Source organism: Pseudochaenichthys georgianus, chromosome 19 (assembly GCF_902827115.2).
Source record: "Pseudochaenichthys georgianus chromosome 19, fPseGeo1.2, whole genome shotgun sequence".
In the NCBI taxonomy this organism is placed as follows: Eukaryota; Metazoa; Chordata; class Actinopteri; order Perciformes; family Channichthyidae; genus Pseudochaenichthys; species Pseudochaenichthys georgianus.
In genome coordinates this window covers 14,527,404-14,548,002 of record NC_047521.1, presented here as the reverse complement: position 1 = coordinate 14,548,002, position 20,599 = coordinate 14,527,404, and the positions used below count along the sequence as shown (strand labels likewise).

Genomic DNA, 20,599 nt, shown 5'->3' with positions numbered 1-20,599 from the left:
TTTTGTCGTATAATCTTTGGTTTACATGAACGCCATCATTCATCATTTAACCTCTAATAGTGCTTAGTCATAAGCCATACAAGTTAATGTAACCGCTTTAAGAAAATAAATAAATAAAAAATAATAAATAAAAAATAATAAAGCCAAAAGTGTTTGAATCTTAAGGTGACTTTGTTCAGATGTATCCAAAGTCTTATAAACCTTATAAGAGAAATCCAAAATATGAAGAAAAAAAATCTCAACTGCTTAAATTTGAGTAAAACTGTCCTCAGCCTATTCAAAATGTTGTTTTATTAAATCCTGAAAGATTGTTTGAGGAGCTGCTACAATCCCAATACCTCAAATTACTGCAACTTAATTGAATATTGCAGAATATCTATTGTTTTGTCTAGTTATCTTGTCTTTTGATTCCTTTAGAATATTAACCATATTCTAGATGTTTGTATACATGTATCTACAACTATTATTGGGGAAGCAGATGGATTACTGCCACGCTTGTATTGTTATTCATTTTTCTGTCATATTTGTTTGTATCACCATCTGCAGTTCAGCTTTCCCTCTTCTCTGTCCCCGCTGCCTGCTGCTCGTCTACATGTCTATCTTCTGTCCGTCAATATGTGTGCGTTTATTGGACGGCCTTCTCCCAGTTGGTCATTCATCTGAACCAGAGCACGTCTGTCTCCACGATGATCGCTCTTAACTGTTGTTATGCCTCCTTGTCAGCATGCCTGTGTGTGTATCAGTGTGTGTGTGTGTGTGTGTGTGTGTGTGTGTGTGTGTGTGTGTGTGTGTGTGTGTGTGTGTGTGTGTGTGTCCAGGACAGATGGATGATGTATTATGTAAAACAAAGTGATCCCAGTAATGGCCTGCTAAGCTGTCTCCCCCCTCACATCATCATCACCACCACCACCACCACACACACACACACACACACACACACACACACACACACACACACACACACACACACACACACACACACACACACACACACACACACACACACACACACACACACACACACCACACACACAACACACACACACACACACCACACACACACACACCACACACACACACACACACACACACACACACACACACACACACACACACACACACACACACACACACACACACACACACACACACACACACACACACACACACACACACACACACACACACACACACACACACACACACACACACACACACACACACACACACAGAGTCCCTAAGCAGCTTGTCTGTAATCGAACTCAGCAGTAACCACATCTATAACGGACCCGGGAGAGAGATGGAGGGAGTGTGAAAGAAAGGCGAACTAGGACAGAAGCGCAGAGAGAGGAGTGTGTGTGGGAGTGAGAGTGGAGGTGGTTCTCTTGTCTTAAGGTTACCCTCGGAAACCATTTATCTTTTTCCGGGGAGATGCAGAGAGGAAGGGAACGGCTGGTTGGATGCTGCTCGCTGAGGAGGAGTATTTTAATATGCTGTCCTTCGTTTTAGTGCCCACACATGAAAGTATAAATAGCATGCACACGCACGTATGCATACATAGGCCTCTGGTAGGTGTGGGATGTTTGTGAGGAAGAGGAAGGGAGGAAAGGGGGGGGGGGGGTTGAGAGGCCGTTGAATGATTAAACATCTCAAGCAACATGATGCAAAATGATCCTTATTTGTACAAAGCATCTCAGTAAGTAACATCGATGGGCCTTAACAAAGAATATGTGAAACAAAATGTAAAAAGTAACAAAAAAAAGTTTGTAAATTAAAGAAAATGTTGGTGTGAGACTTTTAACATGACCATCTTCCTCTGTGTCGTTATCATTCTCTTTTCATATTCCTCTTAGCTTAAAGAAAAGCTAAAGCACTTAAAATGACCAGAGTAATGTTTCTTTTCTTATTTTTCCAGTGCCATAGCTTTACTTTGTAACCTTAAAGCACTGTATGTTTTGAAAGTAATATTCAAGAATCAGTGATACATTTAGATTCATACCCATCGACATGTGTGCTCACTCCACAGCCACGGGGACCAATGAGAATGAGGAGCGGGTGTTTCGAGAGAGGATTGGCCCTCGCCGGCGACAGGGCGCCGTCCGAAGACGCGTCCATCAAGTCAACGGACACAAGTTCATGGCCACATACCTGAGGCAACCAACCTACTGCTCACATTGCAGAGATTTCATCTGGTAAGGCAACACAAACGCATATCAGCCTGATCTGATGTACCTGCTGCTGAGTTTCATTAACACCAACCTCCTGTGTGTGTGATCCACCAGGGGCGTGCTGGGGAAGCAGGGATACCAGTGTCAGGGTGAGTACTTTTCTGCAGGAATCCAATTTCGATCATTTATTATTTAAGCAGGAGAACACAAGTGGGATTACATGTTGCTGAAGGACAGCTGTGATTTGGTCTCAAGCCACCTCCGCCCAGAGCCACAGATGGCCTGCATTTCTCCAACAGCATCCACTTTAAAAATGCTAATGAGCATTCACTTTTTTAATACATATGTTCTGCAAACATCCTTAAAACTTCAGCTGGGAGTGTGAATCAACTCATATATTTGATACTTAATCTTTGCTCGGACGAGGATCACAAGGAATTACAATCATATATTAATAATTAATTGTAACTGTTAGATATTGTAGAAATAATTAAATATGTTTTCATTGAAAGTGATCCAGGGTTTCACTGGATTGTCCAAAATGATGAATATTAATCTGATATCATTTTCTTCAGTTTAAACTGTGTATACTAGAGAAGCACAGATGTATATGCCGAACAAAGGTATCAATATATGCCTTGTTGACTGCCATCGACCTATAGGCATATAGAGAATGACATTCACTGGCAAATGTTCCTCTGTTGGTTTGCAGTAACTTTGCGATGGCTAAATGTTGTTTAAATTATTTGCGATCAGGGTTCAACAACAGTAGTTAGCATGCTGCTATGGCAGCTGCTGATTCAGAGAAGAAGCCACTGGCTGCACACAACACTGGCAAGTCAATTGTCTTTGTAAACACTTAACTTTTTCAAATTTAAGTTTCATAAACATCATATTTGTTGGGCTATGAAATTACATTTAAATAACATTCCTCTCATAACTGAAATCCTGTTTCAAAGGATGAATAAATAACACATAGAAAACCTAATAAACAACAAAAAACTTGGTTGTCAGCATGGGCATTTGACCACACTTTTTTAAACATTGGTATCGGCCAAGTATTTCACAATCGGTGTATCCCTACTGTTGGCAACACTTTGTTGAGGCTTTGTAAAATCAAATGAAACAGTTTAGGAAGTTATGAGATTCTATTATTTAAATTGTTTTAATCAAATGTAATGTGGTTCAGTTAAGTCTGGGTGGTATTAAATCAGCGTAAAACAAAATTCTACCAGGTCAAAGTAGTGGACACGTACACTTTATTTGACCTAATTTAAGAACATGTGTTTACGTGCGATGCTGATGCTGTGCTTCCAGTGTGCACGTGTGTCGTCCACAAGCGCTGCCATGAGCTCATCATCACCAAGTGTGCCGGGATGAAGAAGCAGGAGGACACACCTGAGGAGGTACAGGCAAACATCATAGTACACACACCTGAGGAGGTACAGGCAAACATCATAGTACACACACCTGAGGAGGTACAGGCAAACATCATAGTACACAGAGAGTATGTTGGTAATACATGAAAAGACTTGAAAATGAATTGTTTGTTAATAAAGAGTTTATTATCTATCCAACACACACAAAGTGAATCAGAAAAACAGAATATGGACAGAAGCACTCAGGCCTTTTGTGAATAAATCTTCTACTTAAGTTAACACGTGTACACTGTGTACTAACACTTCAGCCGCATGCATTATTCCTCCGATAATGCGACAATGACCTCTTTATAACAATGTGTGTGTGTGTGTGTGTGTGTGTGTGTGTGTGTGTGTGTGTGTGTGTGTGTGTCTCCCTCTGTAGGTGGGTTCACAGCGGTTCAGTGTTAACATGCCCCATAAGTTCAGTATTCACAACTACAAGGTGCCCACCTTCTGTGACCACTGTGGCTCCCTGCTGTGGGGCCTCATGCGGCAGGGCCTGCAATGCAAAGGTTAGTTCCGATGTAGTGGGGAATTTACACCATCGGCACACATGTGATGCATTGGAGTGTCAATGTGCTGAAGTCAAAGACTGGATAAAAAAGACGAATGTTTCTTTTTTTATGAAAGCACTTAAGAAATTAAAAGTTACATTTATTATAGTAAATAATAAATACCAACACCTGCCTTTGTATCCCTGCCAAGAATGGTTTCATCCTGCTTGTTTCCTAGTGAGTTAAAAAACAATGGTTAAATGTTGGCTCATAGGCCAGAGAACAAGGGAATTCGTTTTTGGAGCACATCCAGGATTTTGTATTACATTTAGAAAAAATCTGCTTTGTACAAGTGTTGCTCAAAATCAGGTATAATCAGGTATCATCCTATGAGTATCTGTCTGCTTGTATACATATTTGTTCTATACTAAGACATGTTTTTAGTAGTCAATTTAAATGTTCAATCAAGTTACATTTACATTTTAATCAAGTTACATTTGAAACATTTGATGATTCTAGGGACCTGCTGCCTTTCAAATGTTTAAAGTAAAATCAATAATAATACTGTTTAATGTTATATTTTGAGTTGTGTACTGTTGTTTGGACCAAGCAAGCTATTATAAGAGGCCATCTTGGTTTTCAGATTTTTTTTAACCCCAACAAATGTATTGAGAAAAATAAATCTTAAAAGATGAATGGATAATGACGATTGATAGATGCAATTCTATATACAGTAAATTCAGCCTCTAAAGAGGTAAGACATGCTGCAACGTGTGAGGTGTTCACTCTCACAGCTGTTTCCAAAACACCATTCTAGTGTTTTACTGGCTGAAGTTAAGTTATCATAAATAATTTAAATCTTTGATATATTAACTTAACTTTATATTTCCAAAGGTAAAACCCATGGGTACACAGGTACAGTATGATTTATAAGTCTATGGTATTTTCCTGAACACCAATTTGCTCTTGATTGCATTTGCCAGTGGAGTTTGATGTCTTTAACTAAAAGGCAACATTTGTATTAAAAGGCCAGTACTTCCTGGTTAAACTGAACCATTTCCATGTGTTTCTGTGGTCCTGCAGTGTGTAAGATGAATGTGCACAGGCGGTGTGAGTCCAATGTAGCTCCTAACTGCGGTGTGGATGCCCGAGGAATCGCCAAGGTCCTGGCTGACCTCGGAGTCACGCCTGACAAGATCTCCAACACCGCACTGCGCAGAAGGAAGGTAACAAGTCGTTCTCACAAAGACAAATATTTCCATTGATATTTACAGGTTTTATTTCAACATTTGAAACATATTTTGCAGTTCATACCAATAATTTAGTTATTTTTGATTTCTAAATAAATTGTACATTCATCTCTTGTTAAATATTGAAAAATAAAAACCTGTTTCCCTGCTGGTACTTGCCCAGATTTGGCTCATTTAAAAAGCAATCAGTAATGACAGATAGCAATCACATGTGTACAACGGCGAATTAAGGTAATTAAAAAAAAAAATCGGCTATATAAGGGATTTACGGGCTAAAATCACAATTTGTTTTGCTAAAAATGAATTAAAATAATAATTTGATAAGGTCTGCGGCATGATAAGGTTGACCCAACCTTGCAAAAATAGAGCAACGTGCTACCTTGAAAAACACAACATTTCCAATGATCTATGTGTTAGCCATTAGGATTTTGTGCGTTACATACATACATATTCCAACATATTTTGGATGAACTGATTATATTTCGGTTGTCTCATGTTAAGGTCACTGGGACTTCACTAAACACATTTTTGTCTATTATCACTGAAGCATTTCTATGCTAATAATGACAATTTAACACAAATATAAAATACAATAAAATTACGTGATGACATTTTGGAAAGACATAGATGCAAACTGTGACCGGACTGGTTGGCGGAGGCATGTAGCTGCAAGGCTGTAACTAGAAACTCTGAGATTAAGTTATTTTTGTACAATTAGTTTTTTCTTAATATACCATTTAAACTGTTTTTCGTAAATGTATGGCTTTGTAAAACATTTTTTGTATCCTGCTTCAGTGTTGCTTTAGGAGATGCAAAGTAACTCCCTTTAGCTGAGATGCTGAGATTGATCTCACTGACTCATGTAAAGGATTTGAAGATGTTGTGTTCCCCTCTCTCCAGTTGACTCCAGGGCAGGACCCTCCCCAGTCTCCTCCTGAGCTCTCCCAGACTGAGGACAACAGCTTCAGCCAGACAGCTGTCCCCACCTCCCCCTCACAGCAGGGTAACGCTGAACACAACACACACTCAGTCAAACAAAACACAGCTTTGTCATAAACAGGCATTTCAAAGCTCTTTGGGGTTCTTAGCAGCATGTGCTTTTAACGTGTTCATTTGACCTGTAAGAGGTAGTGTGTCCATTTCAGAAATAATATTGATTCTCTCTTTAAGAACTCAGTGGTTGAATGTGGTGTTGTCCTTGTAAATATATACTTACATTATCAAAGAATTATGCCCCACCGCCTACAACCATTTGTTTGTCACAGTTAGTCATCGTCCTCTCACACTTTGCAAACCGTGAAATAAAAGTTTACTTTGTCTATTGTGGAAGATATCCAATTTTTTATTTTCGTTAATGCAGCCTAATGTTGAGGAACAAAAACACAACGCGCTGCTGCTGTTTGACCACCCTGATCAGGTTAACTGTAACTGATTCATCCCAGGTTTCAACATAGGGTTAGGGTTGATCATTATTCATCTAATCATCTTAATTATAATGAAATGTTAGATTTGAACAATAAGCAGCATCTTTTTAAAAACACATTGCACAACGGGCTGACTGTAGAAAAGACACTAAGCCTGTTTTCGCCGATGTCTTATTATATGCTTTTCCGTTGACACCCACAGACTTGGCACAGTTAGTGCGCCTGCAGGACGCGCTGTCGCTCGACCAGCAGGGACCCCAACACACCTCCTCCTCCTCCTCCTCTTCCTCCTCCTCCTCCACCACCTCCTCCTCATCCTCCTCCTCCTCGGCAGGCAGGGAGAACGGACAGATCCAGAGAAGGACCCTCAAGGACTTCAACTTCATCAAGGTTCTCGGCAAAGGCAGCTTCGGCAAGGTGCGGCCACACGGAGAAGGCGTTTGAGGGGGATGTTTGTTTGTTTACTGCTTATTATGTTCATAATTGAAACAGTGTTTTTTTAACCGCCTGTTCATAATTATTCATAATAGGCATCAGGGACGAGAATAGAACAATACACATGTCAATTATGTTGTACGGAGGCAGATGTCTTTACACGTTACATTTCACTGCATACCAAACCAAACAGCAAACCACGCTTTTAAAGCTTTACAACTTTAGTTTATAACACTGCCTTTATCAATATTTCTATATTAACAACTAATAAAATGACTAAACGCATCTCTGCACTTCCTCTATAAAGTGTTGGTTTGGTTTGTTTTATTTTCTGTTTTAGTCCACTCGAACCACTTTTATTGTGCTTCTTTCTAGCAGAACGCAACTGTTTTTAGCAAAACGTAGCAGCTGACAGACAAGGTCAGCAAACAGCTGGTGAAGATTAAGTAGCTAAATAAACTGAAAGGAGCATTTTATCAGATGTTTATCAGGGCAAACTGTTTTTACCGTGCAGCCTTCGTTTCCAACTATCATCAGTTTTAAATAGTTCAGATTCAACTGAACCTCCTGACTTGACATCTCCTTATTTCTTTTTTTCCCAGGTGATGCTGGCGGAGCTGAAGGGGACAGAGGAAGTTTTCGCTGTCAAGGTCTTGAAGAAAGACGTTATCCTGCAGGACGATGACGTGGACTGCACCATGACCGAGAAGCGCATCCTGGCCCTTGCCCGCCGACACCCCTACCTCACCCAGCTGTACTGCTGCTTCCAGACACGGGTAGGAGCGCCCGGCAGGCACACACACACACACACACACACACACACACACACACACACACACACACACACACACACACACACACACACACACACACACACACACACACACACACACACACACACACACACAGATGGGATAGTTTGATCATTTTCTCTGTCTCATACTTTGTCTTTATCTGCAGGACCGTTTGTTTTTTGTTATGGAATATGTGAACGGAGGCGACCTGATGTTCCAGATTCAGCGATCCAGGAAGTTCGATGAGCCTCGCTCTCGTTTCTACGCCGCAGAAGTCACCTCAGCCCTCATGTTCCTGCACCGCAACGGGGTCATCTACAGGTAAACACCCCCAACACCACCTTCCTCTTTTTCATCCCAAGACATCTAAAGTCTTTGTGAAGCTTGAAATAACTAATAGATTCTTCATAGTACTCACATTCGGTCTGGTGTTAGAGGTCAATCCTCATTGGTAAGTTCAGAAAAGTTACAAATATTTGAAGGCTATAAAACAAATTGCGAATAGTTCTTATCTTCTCAGGAGCATACCAGAAGGGGCATGACAACATGGTTCACACTTACATTACGTGGTGATTCTCAAGTTTGTTTTCACATTGCTTGCTCACTTCTCCCTGAGAGTCCAACTATAAACCAGATGGTGCTCATTCTCTCTCTTTGTGTCTTCCTCTCCCAGGGATCTGAAGCTGGATAACATCCTGTTGGACGCAGAGGGACACTGTAAGCTGGCAGACTTCGGCATGTGCAAGGAGGGCATCAAGAACGGCGTGACCACCACCACCTTCTGTGGCACGCCTGACTACATCGCCCCTGAGGTGAGCTGAGCTTTTCACAGGACGCTGAACGTTATATTTCTGTTGTCTTAGTGCATTTACGCAGTTGAATGTCACTGGTACAGCGGAAGCTCAGAGTTATTTACTTATCTATTAATCTGCCAATGTTTTTGAGATTTAAGCGACCTTTTCAAGCGACCTTTTTTTCTAACTTTGTTCCTATTCCGTTTTTTTGTCTTTCCTTTCCTTGATTTTATCATTCCTTCATTCTGCCTTTTCTTTTCTCAAATTGGAGCCAAAATAACTACAGTTTTATTTTTACTTTAAATAGTTTTACTGGTAACTTTTACAAACATGTGTAATGTAGTTATTTTACCAACCTGATGTGGCTCCTTCCTTTTTTCTGCCATTGCAGCGATACATTATGTTTTATTTTGTCCTTCTTGTTGTTTTCCTTCTTTAAAGGACCTAGTTCAGCTACAACAAATGTGATAAACATTAGAAGTTATTCAGTTGCAATGCCAGCGTCTGTAGAGTATCTGCGTTGTAGTATTTTGTATTTGCTGTCCTTCATGTTGACCCTCGTGTTGCTGGCCTCAGATCCTTCAGGAGCTGGAGTACGGAGCCTCGGTGGACTGGTGGGCTCTGGGCGTGCTGATGTACGAGATGATGGCCGGGCAGCCTCCGTTTGAAGCTGATAATGAAGATGACTTGTTCGAGTCGATTCTCCATGACGACGTCCTCTACCCCGTGTGGCTCAGCAAAGAAGCAGTTTCTATCCTCAGAGCGGTAAGAGTCTTTTCGCCGTGACACACCACTTCCAACTTTTTCTTTACAGGATTAAAGTTTTTAGTTAAAGGCCAATTAAAGTGCATATCCTCTCCTGCAGCAGGACCTCGAAGGCACATTTTAAATAATTTAGATCAGTAGATTTTCCCAATCAGATTATCTACTGTAGGGAAATGCCCTGTTTGGAACTTGTTTCTAATCCCATTACTTTTAAGACTTTTCAATACCAAGACAGCATGAATACAAAGTGGCAGTTTTTGGACATGTTGGGTTAATAAACTGTCACTTTTTTACTCTCAAATACAACTATTCAATCTGAGTAGAAGAGCTTAAGTTAGCCAAAAAACACATTTCGGGATTTCTTTTTCATTCTGAGAAGGTCTTTCGACAATAATTTGATCTCTTTTTAAATATATTCGGGAATCATAAAGGACTCGTCTATAGTTCTAGATAAAAAGAAAACGTATTGTAAATAAAAAAATGTATATGCCCTTTTTATATAGCACACAAAATAAATTATATATTTATAAATATATAAATATTTGGTTCAAATGAATTAAAGCATTTTGTCATTCCAGGTATCTTTGTCTAGAAAAAAGAACCAATTCAAAATATTTTTTCATCCAGGTGTTTAAAAGTGTTTTTTTAGGTGTTTTTCTACTGTACATACCAAATGTTTATTTCCTTCTGAAAATCAGATGCTCCAATATTTGACCTGAAATTAACGCTAATACATAGGAGGCGCTTACTAGGGCTAGGTTACATATTTTTTGATTTGACACACTTTCAAAGGCTAGATGTTTTGTATTGTCCTTTTTCATATTTCTATTTCTATCCTCCGAGCGGCACACGCTCAAATCAGACTCATTCAAAATGCACTCAACGCAGAGGTGTTACGATCCTCTGTGCTCTGATACCGAGGAGAATAAAAAAGTCAGTCAAAGAGGTGAAGGTAGTAACAATGTGATCATAAAATCATAGATCCTGAAGTGCTCTTACAATACTGAACAGACTACAGAACAAAACAGACACAGCTCTCAGTCACAGTAAATAAATAACAGCAGCACTCTGCTGACCCGTTTCATCTCTTTGGAGCCATTAGCCTCGGCTCTATTATTAGCACTGAAATGCTTTTTGCTCAACGCCATCGTTCTGCTTCTGCCCTCGTCATTTTATGCAGGAAACCACGGCTCAAGCAGGGTTGGTTTTTTCAGAAGAGATATTTGGAAATCAAAAATGTGTATTGTGTTTGTTTGTTTGTTTGTTTGTTTGTTTTTAGTTCATGACTAAGAACCCGGCCAAGCGTCTGGGCTGTGTGGTGACGCAGGGCTGCGAGGAGGCCATCAAAACCCACGCCTTCTTCAGAGAGATCGACTGGGTGCTGCTGGAGCAGAGGAAGGTCAAACCACCCTTTAAACCCCGAATTGTAAGTAACATGCACACACACACACACACACACACACACACACACACACACACACACACACACACACACACACACACACACACACACACACACACACACACACACACACACACACACACACACACACACACACTGTTTTATTAACTTTAAATCTAATACAACTCTGACAATCTAATGAATCTATTGGTTTCCATGTACATATGGATGCATGTATTTTACATGTAAGGCAATCATTTAGATTTCTTTCTGATTCTAACAAAAAAAATAACTCCAAGATTTAAATATTTTTGGAAAATGCAGAATGTAAAGATTCTATTCTCTACACATCAAAAAGTAAAAAGTGTTGCCCTAAAACACGGTGAGAACATCTCACAAAATGTCCTCAAAAGAGAGGAAATGCAAATAAGCCACTGCGTATGTCTCCTGTCCTCAAATCACACTTATTCTCATTTATTTTTGATTTTATTAAATTAATATAGGGCTGTTTTGTGTAAGGAAAAAGTTCAACTCTGTTGCATTCAAATAGCTTGTCTTATTTTACATAGAAATCCTAACAGGAAAGTATCAAAGAAAGTATTGTTGTTATGGTATCACGTTGTCTCGGCGCGGCTATGGAAATATCTCCAATCAAAATATTGATGTATGAGGAAGTAAGAAAGAAAATAAATAAAAATAAATAACTACAATCTGTTATACAGTAAAAATACATTCCCATCTTGTTGGTCATTGTATTGGCCCTTTAATGATACATTCACAAATAGCAAGCTGGTCATTTCAGAGTTTTATTTTAATACATAAGTGTCACATTAGCAAATACGCTCTCCCAGTTAGCTGGGATGAGAGAAATACTGAATAAAAGATCAAGATAAAGAACCTTATATCTTTTATTTCCCCCCCTTAAACAGAGTTTAGTCTACATACTTAACCTCATATATCGAGGGTCTCTTACGGCCGCTGCTGCAAATTGATAGCTGAAAGCTGATTTTCAGCCAGAAAAAGACAAACTCAAAGGCAGATAAGCCTAATATTACACTTAAAAGCCTCATATAGGATAACCATACATGAGTAGGGTTAAACTGGGGCTTTAATCCCCTCATAGATCTATCTCCTGTTTTATAGTAGTGCCACACATGTAACAATGTCTTCACACAAAGGTAATGAGTGAAAGTCGTCAGAAGGTGTCGCTCTAATGTAACTTTTAAACACAAAAAGCTTGGTGAAGTTTCTTTCTCTGACGTCCTTCTCTCTCTCTCTCTCTCTCTCTCTCTCTCTCTCTCTCTGTGTGTGTGTGTGTGTGTGTGTGTGTGTGTGTGTGTGTGTGTGTGTGTGTGTGTGTGTGTGTGTGTGTGTGTGTGTGTGTGTGTGTGTGTGTGTGTGTGTGTGTGTGTGTGTGTCTCTGCAGAAGACAAAGCGAGATGTGAATAACTTTGACCAGGACTTCACCAAGGAAGACCCCGTGTTGACGCCCACGGACGAGGCCATCATCAGACAGATCAACCAGGAGGAGTTCAAAGACTTCTCCTACTGCGCCCCCGAAGAGGCGCAGACCTAACACGCGCGCACACACACACACACACACACACACACACACACACACACACACACACACACACACACACACACACACACACACACACACACTGATCCAAGAAAACAAAATCCTACACGCACGTATGCACACTTTGCTGACACTTATACATGTGTAGAACCATAAATCCCTTTACAAAACACACACACACAGTCCTTTACTTTTAAGCTATTGGTTGTTGTTACTTTTTGGAATATTCTTTACTTGCATTGTGTTGTACTTGTTGCCTGGGTTTATTATGAATATAAATATGACTATGAATATACACATCCGCACATACTCTCACACGCACACTTTAAATGCTGATTTACACACAAACCAACACTACAATCTTGAACTTTACTCTAACACGCTCACTGCACATGCTCAGACAACCCAAACACACACACATGCGCACGCACGCACACACACACACACACACACACACACACACACACACACACACACACACACACACACACACACACACACACACACACACACACACACACACACACACACACACACACACACACACACACACACACACACACACTCTTACACTGCTTCTCTCCCCGGCACCAGGACTGTGCAGTGGGTGCTGGGTAGAGGCCTGTATATAGCCTGTGTTGAGTGGCTGTATTGTGTTGGTATCGTCTGCTAGTAAAAGAGAGTCGTGGCGCATGGACAAGCACCCTACCTGTGTTAATACTGTCCTTATTGTGGACCAGTTAGGGCCAAATACCCTTGTGCAATACCCTGACTATCAATATATTTTATTTGTTGTGATATTTTTGTCTTTTTTTTCTCCTCAAAATGTGCAGTATGATTGAACTGTTGCGCTCATCATCCTCCTGTCTCGTGTGTATAAAGTGAATGTCGAGCTTACAAGTTACAGGCTATTCAACTAATTATGTGGAGCAGAGTGTTACAGGCGGCCTGTGTAGCAGCTTAAAGCCCGATTTCCAGCTCTGTCATCCATCTGCTACTCAGAGTGCGTGTCTGCCCGTGGGCGTTTTCTTTCTTTTTTTGTCGTGAATGTACATTTTCGTACGTGTGAATGCGTGATTTTTTTTTCTTGCTCCTTGTTGGTGTGTGACTTTTCGTCCTCAACATTTCTGTTTCTATAGTTACCATCAGTGTTTTCAGCCCCCCCTCCCCTTCCTTCCCTTCCCTTTCCTGCCTCCATCAGCCATCTCACTCAGCCAAAACCACTCTGACGTTTTCATTTTCAAGAATGGCTTTTCTTTCTTATTGCTATCTTTCTTTTTTATTATAGTTATTATTATTATTATTATTGTAAAGTGTATCTGGAGGAAATATTTGTCTATAATACTATAACTATACTATCATAGGTCTGTTATAGCCGGGCGAAAAGAAATGTGGAAAACCAGCAGCTGAATTACCTCTCATTTCAATCACACACATAGACAAAAGCACCACATACAGACTCTCTCCTTCGCCTGCTCTTTCTTCTTCTTCTCATTCTTTCTTACAAACACACATGCACACACAGAGGAGGACTGTTGTCGCGCGTACTGTACAGTGATCTGAAGGCGAGCTGGTGGCTCTGTGTGCAGTAGAGTCGGTGTGTAGTGAAGCTTTGTGCACCCAGGGGTAGGGCTGTTCCTGGTCACACTATCTTACTCTGTGCCAAAATGTAGTGCAACAGCCAGGCTAGTCCTGTCTGGTCGGATTCCAATAAAAACACTGAGCTGTCTACATCACTCCACCGTGTCGTCTTTCCTTCCTCGTTTTTCAAAAATTGATTTCTCTGCATGCTAGAGGCAGATCTGTTCTGTGTGGGATGCTTCAAAGTTTGTGTGAGAGCAGAGGAAAGGGGAGGGGGGAAGTTGAGAGAGGGAGGGGAGGCTGATGCTTTTCCTGGCCAGCTGACCTATCATCATGCTCGCCTTTGGGGGTTCCTGTAGGTGATGCACATGCTGCGGGGAGAGGAGGCACTCGCTGCTGAAGTCATCTGTGCTGCGGGGATCACTTGCCTCGTGACATTTGGCAGCACTAATTGCCTTTCTGAGTAATTAGACTACCTGTGATGGTGTAAAGTTGTAGCGAGGAGATTCCCTGCTGTGCTGTGAGCTCCTACAGCCTCCATCTCACTGAGCCACCATGGCCCCGGATAGAGACGCCTGTTGGACACGATGACAGCCGACAAGGAGAAGAGAAGGTCAGTGTTGCATCTGTATGTTCTGAAATGCTATTGGAAAAACATTCCTATTTATTTATTTTGCTTTAGTTTAATTATGTTGTGCAAGTTATGTCGGTGAATGAGGTGATGAGGTCAGCCCAAAGACGGTGTGGCCACGGGGGCATCTGAATCATGACCACAATGCACTGCTGAACTTCCCTCTCTGTTCATCAGAGGAACTATTCACCTCCTTTTAAAGACGAGTAAAAGTAACAACAGCACATTGGAAAAATACATGTAAAACTCATGCAGTAAAACTATGAAGTATACAACTTTGAAAAAAAGCTTTACTGTAGCTGTAAAAACCTAATCTATAAAACGTCAAAGTAATTATGTTTCTGGAAACCAAAATGTTTTGATTTTGAAGTCTCCAGCGTCATCTTCGTTGAAGTATACCGTGTTTCCATTTATGTGGAGAAATTCTCTACAGTCATGCGATAATGTTACTGAGAAGTTTTATCAGTTTAGAGATCATGCTGAAGTTAGAATCTGAATCTGCAAAGTTGCAGTTCGTGGTAAATTAAACTTTTAGTAAAAAGTAAATGAAAGTACTTTTTGAAATTTTGTGAAGTAAAAAACCAAGTCCCTCATAGAGTGTTGCAGCAAATGAACCTTGCTTGGCAATTCTAACTTAGACTCATTGAAAGTATAAACATCTATGAATTTATACAAATAGCTGTAACAAAACACATACAAAGAAGACATTTCTGCTGTACTCTGTAATTACAACATTTTTTAACAGTTCATCTTTGTTATAATGCAGTGAGTTTTATCAACATGACTTTAGTTTTGAGAGTGTGTTCTCCGTCTGTCCTCTGCAGGGCGATCAGCCGGGAGGCGGCCAGACGGAGGCGACGGGTGGAATCTGAGGTGTTTGAAGATTTGTCTCGCCTCCTGCCGCTCCAACAGTCTGTCCGAGATCACCTTGACAAGCCCTCAGTGATCCGCCTCACTCTCAGCTACATCCGCATGCACACACTGCTCACAGGTACCAACCATAGACTGTATATAAAGGTACCAACGGGCCTCACGCATCACACGTGTTGAAGATTTTACAATAAAGGCGTAAACATCTAAGACCTAGTCATAAGACGGGTTTCTAAATCATACTTACATATTTACGCATTTATTTATTATTAGTTTATACTTAAATAAATACTGCTGTATATTTTCGCATTATTAAGATAAAAGGTTATAGAGAGGGCAAAGAATGCCTACTTTCTGCCTCACAGTTCAGTTCCTTAAAATCAATCGTCATAGATCACTTAGGTTAATTATTTTGAAAAAATATATTGCCATTACTAATTTAAAGATGCATTATTATTACAAAATATATAATCCCAACCAAAAACCTTTTTGTACTTTAAATACATATAGAAATGACGCCAAGGGGGATCAATCCATGAAGAGTCACATTCAAATCCCAAATCAATATTTGATAAGTTCCTTCAGGTTTGCAGAACATTTGGGAACTTGTACAGATCCTTTCAATGTATTACATTTTAATGGTGAAATTGTGTGCACCTCTAATAAGTATTCTGATTTATAATTGAAATGTAACAATATGTTCTGCTGTGGAAAAAAAACACTTGTGATAACTTGTGGTCACAGACTGGCGGGTTTGAGCGAGTGTTAGACTGAGGAAGTCCTCAGCATGACACACACACACACACACACACACACACACACACACACACACACACACACACACACACACACACACACACACACACACACACACACACACACACACACAATACGCCACATCATTTGTTCGTAGCTCCAATGAATGTTGCACTAAACATGTATATTGAGGTAATTTTTCACGAAAGGGACTCATTGACAACAATTCATAAATCAATTCATAAATCCCTTCCTTTCTCTCGCTGTTTCAGGGAAGACAGGGACCAAAGCAGAGGCTAGTCACAAAGTAAAATGTGGACAGGTGACAGATGGTCAAATGGTTCGGCATGAGTTCAACGGAGGATGTGGCGAGGAAGAGGAAAAAGAAAAGTATGATGCAGATGCCTCGGAAGAGACAAACATGTACCTGAGGATCCTGGAGGGATTTCTGATGGTCTTGTCCACAGAGGGAGACATGATCTACCTGTCTGAGAACGTCAGCAAGTACATGGGCTTGACACAGGTACACACCCACACACATTTCTACACAAGATAGTAATAAGTAATGGTACATTTAGGATGCAGGATTTGCATTTAAATATGTACTTTAAATCTTCTGACAGGCTGAGCTGATGGGACACAATATTTTTGAGTTTTCCCACCCCTGTGACCACGAAGAACTCAGAAATAATCTACGTGTAACAGCAGGTTTGTGTTGAGAATGTGACAAGAATTGATGCTCAGTTTTGGTTGTACTATGTGTGTTTTTAGGGGAACATACACATTCAAGCAGGTTTATCTCTTCAACTTTTTGAATTGCTTGTTTTTAAGAGGAAGTTTGGAGCGGTGAAAAGAGGGACTTTGTCATGAGGATAAAAAGCGCTCTGACACACAGAGGAAGAAGCGCCAACCTCAAGTCAGCTACGTGGAAGGTTAGTGAGAAAACAATACCACACAAAAACCTGAAGCACCACACAGTTTCTCATCTCTTTTTTTGTCTGAGTTTAAATCCCTCTCTCTCTGTTTGCTTAGGTTCTCCACTGTCAGGGCCGATCCAAGGTGTGTGTCGCCCCGTCTTCAGTCTCCTGCCTTCTGCTGACCTGCCAGCCTCTGCCCCTCTCGCACACACTCCTCAGCACACAGACCTTCACCAGCCAGCACAGCATGGACATGAGGTTCACATACTGTGACCAGAGGTGATTTACACAAATAAATACACACAATTATTTAAATAAGCAGCTTTTATGCAGCTACCTACTGTCTTGTACATGTTGTACGTAACCACTTAGATGTAGTGTTACCCTGCGCATGTTCTACTTTACCACAGTGGTGTACAAATGTGTTTAAAACATGGAATCAATATGACTTTTATTTGTAATGAGGGAAGAATTTAGATTGTATTTTGAAATGTAGGTTGTGAAATGATCACCAATCTGGGGTGAACCTTGGTATTTGAGCCTTTGCAGAACATTTAAATGCACAATAACCTATATGACACACTACAGGAAAAGGAAAACCCCAACAAGCATAATGGAATTTTGGGGGAAATATGTATTAAATGATGCACAAGACACGTCGAATATTTCCATTCGATGGATTGAGATTGAATATTTCTAAATATTTTATAGTCATAACGCTTTCTTGAAGATCCGAAACAAACTGATACAGAATATACATGTCTATGGAATCTTGATTTTAAGGGGTTAATTTAGCGTGACAATAAAAATTAAGAGAAATATAACTTCTCCTTTTACCTTCTCCTTTTTGTTATTTTAGACCTACAATTGCATAATATCAGTGAGCCTTAATCCTATCGGTGGCTGCTGCTGAATAAAAAGGAAATTTTAAAGATGAGCTTATCAGGCAGAATATTTGTAAAACAAATTCACAGTGTTACTTCTTCATGTGTTTGCAGAATGACTCTGCTTCTAGGTTACAGCACTGAGGAGCTGCTTGGCCGCTCCATCTATGATCTCTGCCACACACGGGACACAAACTGTTTGACCAAAAATCATTTCAACTGTAAGTAGAGATGCACACACACATTAGACCCCTGTAAATACCTGATTTCACCTCTCTCTCTCTCTCTCTCTCTCTCTCTCTCTCTCTCTCTCTCTCTCTCTCTCTCTCTCTCTCTCTCTCTCTCTCTCTCTCTGCAGTGTGTTTTAAGAGTCAGTCGGTCAGCGGTCGGTACAGGATGCTGGTGAGAGGTGGAGGTTATGTCTGGGTGGAGAGTCACAGCGCCGTCATCCCCAACGCTCACTCCTCCAAGTCCAGGCCCGGCGCCAACCAGCCACTGTGCATCCTCTGTGTCACCTATGTCCTCAGGTGTGTGTGTGGCCTCTGGTTTAAAGCTACTTTCACAGTTTCAACTCACTTTATAGAGCTATATCTATCTAAATAAACATGTTGTCACCTTCATTTATAGCCATGTTAGTGGTGTGGCTCTTGGGATGGCAATGCTGTTCAATCTACATCTTAGGTCCAGATAAAAAAACCTGCGTGATGGATTGAATTTTGATCATTGAAACAGAAGGATGAATCCTGCTCACTTGTTCTTCCAGTGCCCTGTGAGGGTCACATTTGTGTTTTTGTGTCAGATTTCTAATCAAATATTGGTAAAAGTTTCCCTTTGTCCAATACATTGTATTCCCTAACAAATATTCCCATAAGTCTCAGCTGTATTTTGTGTTAAGTGGTTATTATCAGCATGCTTACAGGCTAAATTCTGCCTAACACTGCCTTGTTTGCAATTATCTCGATGCATCAATGCATTGTGCTTATTGTGCACTAAAACATATTAAATTCAGCTGCAAAACAACAACATGCTTAAGATAAGAAAAATGCTTAATTTATGCTATCCTTCTTCAAGACTGATGGTCTCAACATCACCAAACATCAACTTTGTCACCTCATTAAACTCTTTTATATACATACCACGTGAAGGAACACACATGCAGCTCCCTTACACAACTAATAAAAACATTATAAGACTGAAAATGTGATAAAAAAAAACGCCCCAGAAACCCTGTGGGCTGGACCAAGCACCAATAGGCAACGAGGAGCATTGCATTACAATTACACGAGAAAAAGGAATCACAGCCACACCCTCAGTATCCTCTTCTGCCCCATTGATACGGACTGTAGACAACTACCTAATTTTCCAACAGTGATTTGAAACCGTTTATGAAGGCACTGAAAAATGCTGGCAGGGGCTTTATCTGTTTGTCTTTGCCAAAAGGCTTTTGCTTTTGTTTTAAAGGATTTGTGCCCATACAATGTTGCTCTTTGGCCTTTATTACCATGCAACAGGTCAAAGATTCACGTCACTGCAAGTTGACTTTCATTACATGATGAGATTAAAGGCATTCGTTGTCTTCAGTAAACTGGAGCATATGAAGCTAACTAGTCATGGTTGGATTTAGTCTCTATAATGTAAGATAATTGTCAAACTCCCCCCCCCAAACCCTAAAGATATTCGATTTACAATTATATAAAACAGAAATGACCGGCAACTTCGCAGATTTGAGACGCTAGAGCTGGAAAATGTTGAACATTTTTGATAGACAACTTTACCTAATAGATTTGAAGGAGTGTTTGCTATTAGTTTGAACTGTTTTTGTCAGAGATCTGTTATTTTAAATAGATCAATTCATATGTGTCCACAGTGGAGTGGAGGAGCCGTCCTTGCAGCTCTCTTTGGACCAGACTGTCCATATCTGAGCTGACTCCAGTCTGAAGAAACAACACCTCTTTACTTTTGTCTGTGAATCATTATCAGTTATTTTTAATTGATCTAACTTTAAAAAAAATATGAGACCTTGTATTTCAAAAAAACTTGCTGTTTGTGGTTTTGCCATACTTATCTGTGTGGTATTTGGAAACATCTTTGAATATTTGAACCATGAACTACAGTTTAACCATGTACATTTTAAGCAGTTTTTTTTTTTACATCAGATACATTTTGATAGTTTAGGCAGGCTACTACATTTCAGTTAAGTCGTATTAGTTGCAAAAGCACAACTTCTGTCCTCCTTAAAAGAAAACCGAAAGCTTTAGGTGTAGACTGTGGTTGACAGACAGTTGACGGGCGTAGTGAGAGACAACATTTGCCGACGAAAGCAGGCAGTTTGACTTTTCCCTGACCTCTCTGGGCCTGACCCTACTTCCTGTATGGTTTCCGTCTGGGCCACCTGACACGTCGGGCAACATCTGAGTGTCAAACATAATGC

General features: G+C 40.4%; 2 protein-coding genes across 4 annotated transcripts in view; both read left to right on the top strand.

The window, feature by feature from the left end:
- prkcea (protein kinase C, epsilon a) overlaps nt 1–14,265 on the top strand; it is a 35,862-nt gene extending 21,597 nt beyond the window's left edge. The window contains exons 3-15 of the mRNA XM_034106882.2: nt 2,027–2,192; nt 2,283–2,317; nt 3,486–3,574; nt 3,972–4,101; nt 5,167–5,309; nt 6,234–6,336; nt 6,960–7,174; nt 7,795–7,968; nt 8,153–8,307; nt 8,660–8,798; nt 9,357–9,545; nt 10,825–10,971; nt 12,374–14,265. Coding sequence (XP_033962773.1) covers nt 2,027–2,192; nt 2,283–2,317; nt 3,486–3,574; nt 3,972–4,101; nt 5,167–5,309; nt 6,234–6,336; nt 6,960–7,174; nt 7,795–7,968; nt 8,153–8,307; nt 8,660–8,798; nt 9,357–9,545; nt 10,825–10,971; nt 12,374–12,523 — 1,835 coding nt within the window. The 3' untranslated portion in view covers nt 12,524–14,265. The remainder of the gene's footprint in view (nt 1–2,026; nt 2,193–2,282; nt 2,318–3,485; nt 3,575–3,971; nt 4,102–5,166; nt 5,310–6,233; nt 6,337–6,959; nt 7,175–7,794; nt 7,969–8,152; nt 8,308–8,659; nt 8,799–9,356; nt 9,546–10,824; nt 10,972–12,373) is intronic.
- Nucleotides 14,266–14,502: 237 nt separating this feature from the next.
- On the top strand, nt 14,503–20,186 carry epas1a (endothelial PAS domain protein 1a). 3 transcript variants are annotated; one of them, XM_034106904.1, is made up of 9 exons: nt 14,503–14,723; nt 15,566–15,732; nt 16,640–16,890; nt 16,991–17,075; nt 17,199–17,299; nt 17,400–17,563; nt 18,283–18,389; nt 18,527–18,695; nt 20,036–20,186. In XM_034106904.1, the coding sequence occupies exons 1-9, from the start codon at nt 14,698–14,700 to the stop codon at nt 20,088–20,090; spliced, it is 1,125 nt and encodes a 374-aa protein (XP_033962795.1). In that variant the 5' UTR covers nt 14,503–14,697; the 3' UTR covers nt 20,091–20,186. The 3 variants fall into 3 exon arrangements, with proteins under 3 accessions (XP_033962795.1, XP_033962794.1, XP_033962793.1); XM_034106903.1 differs by lacking the exon at nt 20,036–20,186 and having other exon boundaries at nt 17,205–17,299; nt 18,527–19,104; XM_034106902.1 differs by lacking the exon at nt 20,036–20,186 and having other exon boundaries at nt 18,527–19,104.
- The last annotated feature ends 413 nt before the right edge of the window (nt 20,187–20,599 follow it).

Excerpts from the sequence above, each read along its gene's own strand:
- epas1a (XM_034106902.1), top strand. The coding sequence starts at position 14,698 with ATGACAGCCGACAAGGAGAAGAGAAG. Across the intron at positions 14,724-15,565 it reads GCCGACAAGGAGAAGAGAAG|GGCGATCAGCCGGGAGGCGG; the intron begins GTCAGTGTTGCA and ends TGTCCTCTGCAG. Across the intron at positions 16,891-16,990 it reads AGTACATGGGCTTGACACAG|GCTGAGCTGATGGGACACAA; the intron begins GTACACACCCAC and ends ATCTTCTGACAG.